Below are 14,820 nucleotides of genomic sequence, written 5' to 3'. Positions count from 1 at the left end.
TTGGACTGTAACATGTAAATATTTTTCATTGCATAGGAAACTTCTAGCCCAAATGTGTGTTAAAAAATTTGAAATTACTATGTTACCAATTTTGTTACAATGTTTACAATTTACATGTTCTTGTTTACAGTTTTAGTAGTTTAGAAAATGTCCTTTACTAAAGAAAGAATTGGAGTGTTTACATATCCACTTGATTTTAACCTTTCATGTGTTATTGACAGGTTGTATTGTGCAATTCCAAATTATGCCATTATCAATTTTATCTTTAACATTTGGTTTCATTATGTTGGTCCATAAAAAATAAGATATTAAACATATACTGTCAACCTATCATATGTTATCTTTCTGTTCTGTTGACATATTAAACTTTGTTCCATACCTTTATCTATATTTCTTTTCATTTACTTTATTATAGCATTCATGCTTTTTCACAAGAGTTCAGCACCTGATTTAGCTACGAATAGCTGAAGAGCTAAGTGCACAAGTTAAAATGGTGACCCTCACTATAAAATACAAACCAAGAATATTGAGGTTTAATAAGGAAGGAACTATCTCGGCGAAATGATAACCAAGAATATCCAGTTCTGGATCATATTGATTAAACAAAACTGGCAACAAGACTAGGAGGTCACAATACAAGCATTCCTTAAGATATTCGTTTTGGACTCAAAACCATAAAAAAGGAACAGATTTCAAGAAAATTTCGATTTTGAACACTTCTTTTCTTGTATCAAAAACATGAATAGGAAGTTGTACGTAAATCTGCAATTCAAGACCTATGTCTGATTAAAGTATTTGTCTGGAGAGTTTTCCTATGAATTGTCATATTAGCATAACTGCACCATTTCTGAAAGTTATGCATTGAATAATTTGACCCCGTCTTTCAGTACTGTCAGGACTTTGATTATTCTAAGCCCCCCTTTCTCTTCTGAGGAACATTCTATAAAATCTCTGACTGTCAAAAGGAGATGTGTTGCTTATATTTGTATATTTTATATCTAATAGTTACAAATATTTTTACTAATAGATCTAGTACATTTATATGTCTATCAAAATTCTGCAGAACTTATGTTTTCCTATGTTGTAAATATAATTATATAATATTTTTGGCCAACAAGAAACTTTGTCTATCTGATGAAAAATAATTAAAAAATCACAATATTATTTGTAACAAAAGTTAGGAAATTGTGTAACTACAAATAGAATATAAACAGTGAATGACTGAACAGTAAGAGCATGAATTATCATCGAAACAATCTTAGGAAGGAAACGTACCAGGATTATCTCCTGTGAAAGCCACGACCTTACAGCTGGGATTGAAGTTGTATCGACCAATGAGAAACTGGCTTACACTTCCCTGTGAAAATTAAATAAACAGCTGTGCACTATCTGATTTAGCAAATCTCCTTAGATGCACAGGAGATGACATGTGTATTTAGCAGCAAATGATATATACTTACAATAATTTGTTTTGATGACACCATGTCCCCCAGTTTTGAACTTAAGTCTGATCCACAGGCCTTAAATATAAAGGGTGCATTTGATAAGTGGTGTTTCTCAATCACTAAACAGCTATTCTATATCAGAGTCCATGGAAACTACTTCAAAGTTTTCTTGCAAGCATTATAATTTAAATGCCTTTTTAAAAAAGAAAAACCCATCATGCTTCATCTAGACACATTATTCCACCTTGTTAAAAAACGCACATGCACACACGCAAGCACAAACACACAAACTCAACCTTTTATCAACATACATGTACTGCTACAAGGATTTCAGAATTCCTACTTAAAGGGTATCAGTACGGTTCATGCACCATTCATATGGATTGCACTGACTCAGACAAAAATATTTACCTGTAGACATTTGGGTGACCACTTCTTTGTTGTAATGTCCAGCAGGTTCATTCCGGACCCATCACTCAAATCTATTGGTGCATAATCTCCAATCAAGAGCGATGCAGCAAAGCTACTGACCAGTGATATCCTCTACAAAGATTTGAAACATATATCCACTTGATACTGGCCAGGTGTGTTTATTATTTACATGTGTACTTCTTTTTACTGTCTTAGTAAGTCTCCATTTATATCTGCCAATTCTCCATACAGTATGAAGGTCTGCAGTGTTACAGTTGGTTCAGAATTTGAAAATAAACAAATTTACACATGACACATGATATTGTCTAACAGTATTACTTTAACTCTGTGACCTAATACTCTGATGTTAACTAACAGTATCATTTTAACTCTGTGATATGTCATACTCTGATGTCAAGTAACAGTATCACTTTAACTCTGTGATGTCATACTCTGATGTTAACAAACAGTATCATTTTAACTCTGTGATGTCATACTCTGATGTTAACAAACAGTATCATTTTAACTCTGTGATGTCATACTCTGATGTTAACTAACAGTATCATTTTAACTCTGTGATGTCATACTCTGATGTTAACTAACAGTATCACTTTACCTCTGCGATGTCATACTCTGATGTTAACTAACAGTATCACTTTACCTCTGTGATGTCATACTCTGATGTTAACAAACAGTATTACGTACGTTACCTCTGTGATGTCATACTCTGATGTTAACTAACAGTATCACTTTACCTCTGTGATGTCATACTCTGATGTTAACTAACAGTATCACTTTACCTCTGTGATGTCATACTCTGATGTTAACTAACAGTATCATTTTACCTCTGTGATCTCATACTCTGATGGCCTTGTCTGAGATATCTTCATGATCTGATTTCCTGTGTATCTCTCAAAGCCACGAGACCCCGTTATTTCTGCCAGTTTCTGCAAAAATAATGCAACCAACATTTGCAGTTTATTTCAAAAGTACACATCTAATAAGTTAAACATGTTTTAGAACTTTGAAATTTACTGGAAAATATTAATTTATGTTTTTGAAAATATTTCAATCGATCATTTGTATCTTGCATTTCATTTTTACTATCAAAATAAAATAAAGCAATAAATGACACCTTCTCTCCTAAGACAACCAATCAGGGAATTTCCAACTTGAGTAACCCACCAGGGGACCTCAAACATAAGACAACCCACCAGGGGACCTCAAACATAATATAACCCACTAGAGAACCTCTGACATCAGATAATCCTCCAGAGAACCTCAAACAATATAACTTTCGTGATTAGAATAGGTCCTCAGTACCCCTTACTTGTCTTAAGAGGCGACTAAATGGGCGGTCCTCGGGATGAGACAGCAAAAATTTAAGCCCAGTTTCACAGCAGTTGTGGTACGATAAAGATCCCTCTGTGCTCAAAGGCCGTAAACACCAAGCATAGGCCTAAATTTCGCAGCCTTTCACCGTCAATGGTGACGTCTCCATATGAGTGAAATATTCTTGAGAGGGACGTTAAAAAATATACAATCAATCAATCAATTAAACTTAAGACTAGAAATTGTTTTCATGAATAACAAATGTATCCCCAGCTCTTCAAATTGGGAGCACTCGTGACCAAATGAAACCTCCTTCCATTAATGTACTGCATAGTGTGGAGGAGAAAGCATGAACTGGAACATATATATAAACATTAAGAACTCTGATGAACCATATAGGAGGAGAAGTGCTCATAAACTATTTTACATCCTCCACCCCTCAGATCCACTATAACTTTAAGGATAACAATTGGATCCTTCTGTCCCTACAATATGCACATCTGCAAATGGCAATGAAGTATTGTAAGTTTCAAGTCTATCAAATAAGCCATATAGGAGGAGAAGCATTCACAAGCTATTTTACATCCTCCACTCCTCTTAGATCCACTACAACATTTAGGAAAAGAATTGGATCCTCCTGTCCTGACAATATGCACATCTGCAAATGGCAATGAAGCACTGTACAAAGTTTCAAATATATCAAATAAACCATATAGGAGAAAAGATGTTCACAAGATATTTTACATCCTCCATCCCTCTTAGATCCACTATAACTATTAGGAAAAGAATTGTATCCTCTCATCCTGACAATATGCACATCTACAAATGATATTAAAGCATATATTGTACAAAGTTTCAAGTCTATAAGAGAGCCATATAGGAGGAGAAGAGTTCACAAGGTTTTGTGACAGACAGATGGATGGATGGAAAGCCTAAAGCAATGTCTTCCCCTGAAAGAGGGGAGACATAATAACCCATCAGAGGACCTCAAACATAAAACATACTAGAGCACCTCAGATGTAAGATAACCCACTTAGTGACCACAAACTTAAAGGACACAACGCATGTTTCTAAACTTTTTCATTTTTTCAGCAAAATTAACTCTTTTTATGCCTAAAACTACTTTAAATGTGTTTTAAATGAAATATTTTGCGTAGTTTTCGAGTTTGAAACCGATGAAATTCAAATCTTGCGATATGCATATTTTCTTTCGCTAGTTTACGCGCCATTTTGTGTGACGTCATATGCGCCCTCGGGTTTGAAAACATCTATTGGTCATTTCATAAACAGATTAGATTTAATCGACAAAAAACCAATTGTCATGTTAACGGCTTGTAAATAATAATGCATTAAGATGTTTTGTGCCGTGCTTGGGTGTACTAGTTGTCGGTAGAAAGGATTTAGACTGAGTATTTTTCAATTTTTCGAAGGAAGGTACGAGAAAAAAGACGTGGATAATTTTTTTGTTGGAGCAAAAACTTTACCTTTAAAAAACACACCCAGTCACCTTTTCAAACATCGCTTGGACAGAGACCCTGATAAACTGCGAGAAAATGGATATATCGAAGCTTTATTAGTACTGGTAGGCCTATAGCATACATTCTGTTTTGCTCTTCAAATTCAATACACACTCGGATCAACTGACCTTCACCTTTTAACAACATATATCGACGATACAACACTGTACAATGTAACTTCTACCAACTGGTAGATTTACAACAACAAAAAATAAAGATACAAAATAATTGAACTTTTAATTATACAAATAATAAAATATTGTATTTCCTAACTTTAAATTGAATTATAAAATTATTTCTTTATTGAACTCGTAGCATCTTGAGTGCGTCAGTAGGCTATAACGCCGTGCTCCCACTTCGTACTTCCTAAAGACGTGCAGATCACAGTTCAAAAATAGTAATAAGATTGCTTTATCAAAATAAAATAATGTGATTACCACTTTAAATTTGAATATTTTTATTGATTTGTGTGTGTGTTGTCTTTTTTCTTTCTTTCCGAAATGCACGCGTGACAATAGCTTGGCATAGGGCCTAGTTGTCAACAATTTAACGTATCATAATTTGTCTAATCCAAAAATAAATAATGATTGCACTGTTTATTTTAGAAAAACAGCGCCAATTACAGATGTATAAAGGAATAACATCCCCAAACAGTTTGTAGACAGCGACCCATATAAACATTATTTACTCACAATTTTGCCGATTTCATACACGCTTTACTCGCTATATTTGGGTATTTACATCGTTATATGTGTGCACTGGTGGCGAACACATATAAAACTCGGACAATTTATCAACATCGATTTAAATGTTGCCCATGGTAAATTAATTAGGCCCCTAAAAGTTGAGTTTTTAATAATATCTCGCAGTACTTTCACAATCCGAAGGGCGCATGTGACGTCACTGTACCACGTGACTACCTACCTAATTAACTTGACTTTTTGAAATCCAGGCTTAGATTTAAGTCTGTATTGTGGTTAATTATCGCAAAATTTCGGCGAACGAACTATTAGAATTAATTACTATAAGCATAAAGAAGACAAAATGCATGTAATATTGTATACTTTGAAAACATGAGATATGTCCTTTAAGATAACCCACTCAGTCACCTCAAACTTAAAATAACCCACTCAGCGACCTCAAACTTAAAATAACCCAGCAGGGGCCTCCCATTTAGGATAACCCACCAGGATATATCCACTTGAGGTAACTCACCAGAGGACCTCCCACTTTATCCTCTAGCTCCCGGCAATTCTTTGTTGTGCTGGCATCCATCCAAATCGGTGAATCAGGGATGGAAAAACCATTCTGTCAGGAAAACAAACTGCCACTAATTTACAATCATCATACTAATTTACCATCATCATACCCTACCGTGTGGGCACACAGTAAATGAATGGCCATATCTGGTTTTTTCTTTCTTTTTCTTTCGGCAATTCTCGATTTTATATACTTTTCCCATTGTTTTTTACATGCATTTTTGTATTTCTTGACTGTATACATGTACATACATTAATGCCCTTTTAACAAGAAACAAGTTAAATCATAAAATGTAGATACAATAAGCAAGGCTATAGGAACCTCCAGGGCCAGCGAAAAAAAAACCAATTTGCTATAACCAAACTTCATTATACAGTAAAATATAGTTATAGTAAACCCCTAGGGCCAGTGAAAAAAACCCAGTTTGCTATAACCAAACTTCATTATACAGTAAAACATAGTTATAGCAAACCCCCAGGGCCAGCGAAAAAACAGTTTGCTATAACCAAACTTCATTATACAGTAAAATATAGTTATAGCAAACCCCTAGGGCCAGTGAAAAAAACCCAATTTGCTATAACCAAACTTCATTATACAGTAAAACATAGTCATAGCAAACCCCCAGGGCCAGCGAAAAAACAGTTTGCTATAACCAAACATCAATATACAGTAAAACAAGGTTATATTGAATACCCAGGGCCATCGAAAAAAACAGCTCGCTATAACCAAACTTCATTATACAGTAAAACAAAGTTACAGTATAGCGAACCCCCAGGGCCAGCAAAAAACAGATCGCTTAAAACTTACCTTGTAACTTTGTTATATCCAATAAATTTTTTTTTACTTTCCTCTTATAGGGAAATAAATAATATCTTGGCAATCAGTGTGAATTTGTTATAAACGTGTTCATTATAAGTGTGTTTTACTGTAAGTGTGAATTTGTTATAAACATGTTCATTATAAGTGTGTTTTACTGTAAGTGTGAATTTGTTATAAACATGTTCATTATAAGTGTGATTTACTGTAAGTGTGAATTTGTTATAAACGTGTTCATTATAAGTGTGTTTTACTGTAAGTGTGAATTTGTTATAAACGTGTTCATTATAAGCGTGTTTTACTGTAAGTGTGAATTTGTTATAAACATGTTCATTATAAGTGTGTTTTACTGTAAGTGTGAATTTGTTATAAAAGTGTTTATTATAAGTGTGTTTTACTGTAAGTGTGAATTTGTTATAAACGTGTTCATTATAAGTGTGATTTACTGTAAGTGTGAATTTGTTATAAACATGTTCATTATAAGTGTGTTTTACTGTAAGTGTGAATTTGTTATAAACATGTTCATTATAAGTGTGTTTTACTGTAAGTGTGAGTTTGTTATAAACGTGTTCATTATAAGTGTGTTTTACTGTAAGTGTGAATGTGTTATAAACGTGTTCATTATAAGTGTGTTTTACTGTAAGTGTGAGTTTGTTATAAACGTGTTCATTTTAAGTGTGTTTTACTGTATGAAGAATTGAAGTCTAACTTCTGTATATTATGGAGGATATAAAATGTGTGAGTTATTGCAATTCTGAGTCAAAAAAACAAAAAGTGATGACAAAATAAATGTTTTAACATCACAATTCCAGTTCTACAATGTTACAATTCCAGTTCTATGATGTCATGATTCCAGTTAGCTGAATGTCACGATTCCTTTTAACAATGTCATGATGCCTGTTATAATGTCATGATTCCTATCAACAATGTCATGATGCCTGTTAACAATGTCATGATTCCTGTTAACAATGTCATGATTTCTGTTAACAATGTCATGATTCCTGTTCACAATGTCAGGATTCCTGTTCACAATGCCATGATTCCTGTTAACATTTTCATAATGCCTGTTAACAATGTCATGATACCTATCAACAATGTCACGATCCTGTTCACAATGTCATGATGCCTGCTAACAATGTCATGATTCCTGTTAATAATGTCATGATTCCTGTTAAAAATGTCATGATGCCTATCAACAATGTCACAATCCTGTTAACAATGTCATGATGCCTGTTAACAATGTCATGATTCCTGTTAATAATGTCATGACGCCTGTTAACAATGTCAAGATTCCTGTTATCAATGTCATGATTCCTGTTAACAATGTCATGATTCCTGTTAACAATGTCATGATGCCTGTTAACAATGTCATGATTCCTGTTAATAATGTCATGATTCCTATTAACAATGTCAAGATTCCTGTTATCAATGTCATGATGCCTGTTATCAATGTCATGATTCCTGTTAAAAATTAATGTCATGATTCCTGTTAACAAATTCATGATTCCTGTTAACCATTTCATGATTCCTGTTAACCATTTCATGATTCCTGTTAACCATGTCATGATTCCTGTTGACAATGCCATGATTCCTGTTAACAATGTCATGATTCCTGTTAACCATGTCATGATGCCTATCAACAATGTCAAGATTCCTGTTAACAATGTCATGATGCCTGTAAACAATGTCATGATTCCTGTTAACAATGTCATGATTCATGTTGACAATGTCCTGATTCCTGTTAACAATGTCATGATTCCTGTTAAATTCATGTTAACAATGTCATGATGCCTATTAACAATATCATGATGCCTGTTAACAATGTCATAATTCCTGTTAACAATGTCATAATTCCTATTAACAATGCCATGATTCCTGTTAACAATGTCATGATTCCTGTTAACAATGTCATGATTCCTATTAACAATGTCATGATTTATGTTGACAATGTCATGATTCCTGTTAACAATGTCATGATTCCTGTTCACAATGTCATGAATCCTGTTAACAATGTCACGATGCCTGTTAACATTGTCATGAGTATTCCGTGTGAGATGCCCAGCCTGATATGAATGATCATGCAGTGCTCTATTTATAGACACAAGGAAGTTATGCTCCACTTGCGCAGGAATTTCGGCCACTTTTTTCTAAACTGTTTTGTTTTTTCATCTCCTCGGTATGAAGAGTTCTTGTAGGATTTCCAAAATAGGTTTCAATCTTACATTGTAGTGATATTACTATACTTCGTATGTCGACCTGGTTAGCTCAGTGGCTAGAGCACCTTTATAGTAATGCTAGAGTCCCTGGTTCAATCCACAATTAATCCAATGACTATTCTCCCCCTTTTTGCTACAATAACTTAGTAATGTCTATATATAAAGGCACAACCATAAGTAATATGCAAAAGCTGAATTTACATTTTATATATGTCACAACAAGAAACTATCAAACTGTGCTAACTATAACACAGGTCTGGTTATACACTAATACAAGAAACAAACTACGATGCAAGTGAATTGTATCTGAAACAAGAGGTACTGTGAGCAATGCTCACTAAGAATACCCCCCGTTACCCCAATCTTCCAAAGGGTGTTGTTAATAGGCATAAATTACCTCTTTCCTAAGTGTAAAAATACAGTATGCCTTTGTAGAAGAAAATGGAAGATATAGTCCGAACACAAATCCATGGTATAAACCTATAATTTTGACCTTGAGCTCAAAGGTCAAGATCATAAAGAGGTCATGAATGTACATGACACATAGTCTCATGGTGATACACCCATGTCTTATGGTATGACTATGTCAAAACCCTATAATCAATTTTGACCTTGAGGTCAAAGTTCAAGGTCATATAGAGGTCATGAAGGTACCTGACACATCGTCTCATGGTGATACACTCATGTGTCAAATATGGTATGCCTATGTCAAAGAACAAAAAAGTTATGGCCCTGACACGAATCCATTATAAAAACCTTTAATTTTGACCTTGAGGTCAAGGTCATATGGAGGTCATGAAGGTACATGACACATTGTCTCATGGTGATACACCTGTGTGCCAAATATGGTATGCCTATGTCAAAGAACAAAGAAGTTACGGCCCTGACACGAGTCTATTGTAAAAACCTTTAATTTTGACCTTGAGGTCGAGGTCATATGGAGGTCATGAAGGTACATGACACATCGTCTCATGGTGATACACTCATGTGTCAAATATGGTATGCCTATGTCAAAGAACAAAGAAGTTATGGCCCGGACACGAATCCATTGTAAAAAACCTTTAATTTTGACCTTAAGGTAAAGAGTCAAGGTCAAATAGAGGTCATGAAGGTACATGACACATCGTCTCATGGTGATCCACCTGTGTGCCAAATATGGTATGCCTGTCAAAGAACAAAGAAGTTATGGCCCGGACACGAATCTGGAGACAGACAGACGTCACGGACAGACAGACAGACAGAGTGATTCCTATATACCCCCTAGAACTTCGTTCGAGGGGTATAATGATACCAAAACTTCTATATCGTTGAAAAACACCACACTATCTTTCAGGCAAAGTTATACCACCTACATTATATACATCCATCAGATCATGCTTGTCCTTTTCCATAACTGGTTAACACCTTTATTTATTGTCAGAGATGCTTAAAGACTCTTACATTTTTAAAGAGTTTCATAAAGATTTTTTTCCAGTATTCTTTTGAAATGCTCATTCAACATTTACACTGTTTTTGGTGTTCTTAAATCATTTTTAAATTCCAGGGGCTGGTCCATGGCACCAAATGTAACAGGAAGTAAGAAAATGCCTGCAAGGGGATTAAGATCAGGGATTAATGTCTTCAAGTGTGAAGACATTTAAGGAAGTAAGAATGTAGCGGTCAGCCAGGTTCGATCACCAGTGGCCAGATAGCTCAGTTGATAGAGCTCCTGACTAGAGATTCAGGGGGTCAGGGTTTGAATCCTGATCTGGTCCATTGCATTTTCTCCCTTCCTATTACACCTTTAATAGTAAATATTCAATGTTTTTTTTACTCACAAGGTAATCAATATTTTACCTGTAGTTGTTCATGCAGTGATGCTTTCTCACAAACTCATTCATTTTTACCTGTAGTTGTTCATGCAGTGACGCTTTCTCACAAACTCATTCATTTTTACCTGTAGTTGTTCATGCAGTGACGCTTTCTCTGTAAGATTTTTCAAGACTTCCTTGGTTCCCTTCTTCCAATACACACTGCCGTGTTGCTGAACAAAAGAACAGGTTACATTTAATCAAAACCTTCCAATCTGATGAAGGGGAAAAAAATCATGAAATGCTGTAGCTGAAATGGTTGTTTTTTTTTGTTTAATTCCCATATAGGGATTACAATTTGGTAGCAAATTTAATTTTCCATAAGAATTAACTTAAACTTAGATCAACAGTGTTACACACACAGACGTGAACACAGCATACAGAAAAGTGATGTTCATTTCCGACAAGATTAGAAATAACACTTTACGCACTGAATGTAACGAGTTATGTCTATCAACAAAGATAAATTGGATGGCCCTGCTGCCATGTTTTACTGTGTGCAGAACAAGACGCGTTAACCTTTAACAAAACACACCTGGCCAGCACCGGATATGCACACCAGCCTGTTGAAAGGGAAGCCATCTTCCTTCATTCGATCCAGTAAAATGTCAAATGCCTTTTAAAAAGAGACATTGCATACCTTATCATATCTTTCTTAGAACTGTGTTGCCATATATATATTCCAAAAACATGAATTCAGTATGCCGTTCTTTGGAAATATTAAATAGTGTGCTAAATACAATAATTTAATTTGGTAATATCAATTATGAACAAATTACTTTTCATCCATCAATTTTTGAGGGAGGTTGAAAACAGTGATCAAATGATATTACCACAAATGAAAATACAGCATCAGAAGATTACGGTGTTAGAACTTTTGCCTGATGTAGCAACATTCTGTCATGTTAGTGCAAACGTTTTCAGAAATTAAAAAATGCAGAACCCAAGTAAGACTGACAGATTGTCATCTTAACACAGCAATCTACATGTACTTAGCAGACAAATTACCTGTACTTTTGATCATTCGAAATAGCAATGGCTGGACTTACCTTGACCCACATAATTGATGGGGTGGTAACTGTCACGTGGTCATCTTGGATGTGGACCCCTCCCTGGGTTCTAAAATCATTCAAATTCTTGAATTAAAATTCTAATTTCTTATGCATTATGTGTAAAAGCTCATTATGTTAATTGTTGTGGACCACTATACGCTAACTTACTGTAGATTTCTAAATAAGCGTGAGGGGATTTCTTATCACATAATTTTGAAAGAGGCATCAGTCATGAAATAAAATCACTCGTTTTTTATTTTCTGGTGCTAAAATACATGTAAGAATTCTTGATTAACAGACAACACACAAATTCATGTTCACTGTAAGTACCATTTGGCATATACAAGTCATTTTGTCATAGTAAAGTACTTACATAAAATAATGAATCTACAGTACATTGTATATAAAAACCTTAACAACAAGAGATGTTTGTAATTCACATATGGCCCCACATGATGCAAAATTAAAAAAGGGTTTACACACACATCATTTAATTGATAGTAGTATCATCAATTCAAAATATTGAACAGACAATATTTTCCTATGTCAAGAGTGGATTGACCATGCGACCTAAAAATCAATAGGGGTCATCTTCTCCTGAAGATGTACCAGTGTACAAAGTTTCGTGTCTGTCAAGCAAAGGGTTCTCAAGATATTGAGCAGACAGTATATTCCTATGACCAGTTTGACCCTTGACCTTTGACCATGTGACATCAAAATCAATAGGGGCCATCTTCTCCTGAAGATGTACCAGTGTACAAAGTTTGATGTCTGTCAAGCAAAGGGTTCTCAAGATATTGAGCGGACAGTATATTCCTATGTCCAGTTTGACCCTTGACCTTTGACCATGTGACATCAAAATCAATAGGGACCATCTTCTCCTGAAGATGTACCAGTGTACAAAGTTTGATGTCTGTCAAGCAAAGGGTACTGAAGATATTGAACTGACAGTATATTCCTATGTCCAAAGTAGATTGTCCCTTGAACTTTGACCTGAAAAACAATAGTACTGATTTGTATACTGCGATGACATTGTCAGTACCGATTTGTATACTGAGATGACAGTGTCAGTACTGATTTGTATACTGCGATGACATTGTCAGTACCGATTTGTATACTGGGATGACAGTGTCAGTACTGATTTGTATACTGGGATGACAGTGTCAGTACTGATTTGTATATTGTGATGACAGTTTCAGTACTGATTTGTATACTGCGATGACATTGTCAGTACCGATTTGTATACTGCGATGACATTGTCAGTACCGATTTGTATACTGAGATGACAGTGTCAGTACCGATTTGTATACTGTGATGACAGTGTCAGTACTGATTTGTATACTGGGATGACAGTGTCAGTACTGATTTGTATACTGGGATGACAGTGTCAGTACTGATTTGTATACTGGGATGACAGTGTCAGTATTTACTTGTATTCTGGAAGGTCAGTGTCAAACTTCACTGCAGTCTCATTCACTATTTTCAAGTCATCATTTATGGTGACTGCCTTGATCTGAAATCACAGTGCACTGTACATATCAAATATCATTCAAATATTTCAGATTGGAAATGTATATATAAATAAGAACTTGCAAGATGGTAAACTTGTCACATTCTTACCTTTAAAAGTCAAATTTTGTATGTGAAGAATATTTTACTTCAATTAATAATTACAAATATAGATCCAATGTCATTTTGTAGATTCCGAGTGCCATCACAGACTTGTTATTGAAACTGGTAGATATTACAATGTTCCTAGAAATGATTCTGCAAAAATTGTTGAAATTCACTTCCCTATAATTCATTGTGTCAAATTTAGTCATGAAAGAGAGAAATTATCTAAATCAGTACATTTGAAAATGAACAATTTAAAATTGATTTATCAGACAATGAGGCCCAAAGGGGGAGGGCATGGGAGGGGGTGGTGGTTATAACCCTCGAATCTAACAAAAAAATTGATTTAAAATGGTGCATTTTAAAGCGTTTTTGACTGAAATTCTTGTTCCTTCTTCCGTTCATTTATAGTTACCACATCCTTTATAGGTTCCACCCCCCACCCACCCCCAATCCTCCACTAATTATGCCCCGTTTGGGGTTATTGGGGTTAACAATTGACTGTTATTTGTTGCTATTTGTATACAGTGCAGAGCCGACTTTAAATCAAATTTACTTATTTATTTAGTTACTTACTAACGATCACAAATAATTCCAACAGAGAATTTGCAATCTAGCGACTATGCCTAGTTTCATAAAAAAAAAGATACGTCCTAATCAATTGATAGAGTTCTTGATATGTATATAATTCAATCACAGGGTCTTCTTTTCCATTTTCTTCTCAATCTATATATAAATATCTTCCCCTGTGATTCAATCATGTGTAAATATTTTCATCAGAGAGAGAGAGAGAGAGAGAGAGAGAGAGAGAGAGAGAGAGAGAGAGAGATCTATATCTAAGATCTGCCTAACATTGCAATAAGGTAATCCTTGAACTACATTCACATCGGGATCGAGATTGTTGACTAATGTGCAATGCAATGCAAAGGAAAAAAATGTTCACAGTAATGTAAATTTCTTAAATGTTTATGAAGGTCTGGAATGCATTAACACAATTATATAAAATTACCTGTTGTGTGCTAAAATCAAGTCCGAGAAACAGCCGAGCTTCCTCCGCGTCCATTGTTATCAGTCGATATCGAAAATCTGGGTCATTTTACGATTAGGCTTACCAGAGGCAGGTACTAAAAAGTGGGAAGGCTGGCAAAGCACGTGTTTCTGAGATCATGTGGAGAGAAAGAATATGAAATGCATTAACATTTTATTTTTATGAGGGTTTTCGAAAATTAATTGTTTGACACAGAAACTGCGGTTAGAGGGCGCATCTTTATATGAGGCAGGGGGTTATGGGGCCGCCTGGAGGCCCC

The 14,820-nt window shown here is 35.0% G+C and overlaps 2 protein-coding genes across 47 annotated transcripts in view; both read right to left on the bottom strand.

Moving 5' to 3' along the window:
- LOC125659430 (xylulose kinase-like) overlaps window positions 1-14,675 on the bottom strand; it is a 43,362-nt gene extending 28,687 nt beyond the window's left edge. The window contains exons 1-11 of one of the 3 annotated variants that reach the window (XM_048891101.2): window positions 14,090-14,307; window positions 13,520-13,666; window positions 13,330-13,412; window positions 11,897-11,966; window positions 11,383-11,463; window positions 10,934-11,020; window positions 5,921-6,013; window positions 2,702-2,803; window positions 1,857-1,988; window positions 1,461-1,520; window positions 1,276-1,357 (exon numbers count right to left, since the gene is read on the bottom strand). In XM_048891101.2, the coding sequence (XP_048747058.1) occupies window positions 1,276-1,357; window positions 1,461-1,520; window positions 1,857-1,988; window positions 2,702-2,803; window positions 5,921-6,013; window positions 10,934-11,020; window positions 11,383-11,463; window positions 11,897-11,908 (649 nt within the window). In that variant the 5' untranslated portion in view covers window positions 11,909-11,966; window positions 13,330-13,412; window positions 13,520-13,666; window positions 14,090-14,307. Of the gene's footprint in view, window positions 1-1,275; window positions 1,358-1,460; window positions 1,521-1,856; window positions 1,989-2,701; window positions 2,804-5,920; window positions 6,014-10,933; window positions 11,021-11,382; window positions 11,464-11,896; window positions 11,967-13,329; window positions 13,413-13,519; window positions 14,308-14,522 lie in introns of those variants that run through there. The other 2 variants (XM_048891099.2, XM_048891100.2) reach the window with 2 other exon arrangements.
- Window positions 1-14,820, bottom strand: part of LOC125659436 (leucine-rich repeat-containing protein 15-like) — a 615,079-nt gene that overhangs the window by 165,195 nt on the left and 435,064 nt on the right. The gene's annotated exons all lie outside the window — the stretch shown is intronic.

Source organism: Ostrea edulis, chromosome 9 (assembly GCF_947568905.1).
Source record: "Ostrea edulis chromosome 9, xbOstEdul1.1, whole genome shotgun sequence".
Classification (NCBI taxonomy): domain Eukaryota; kingdom Metazoa; phylum Mollusca; class Bivalvia; order Ostreida; family Ostreidae; genus Ostrea; species Ostrea edulis.
This window is presented reverse-complemented; position numbering and strand designations above follow the sequence as displayed.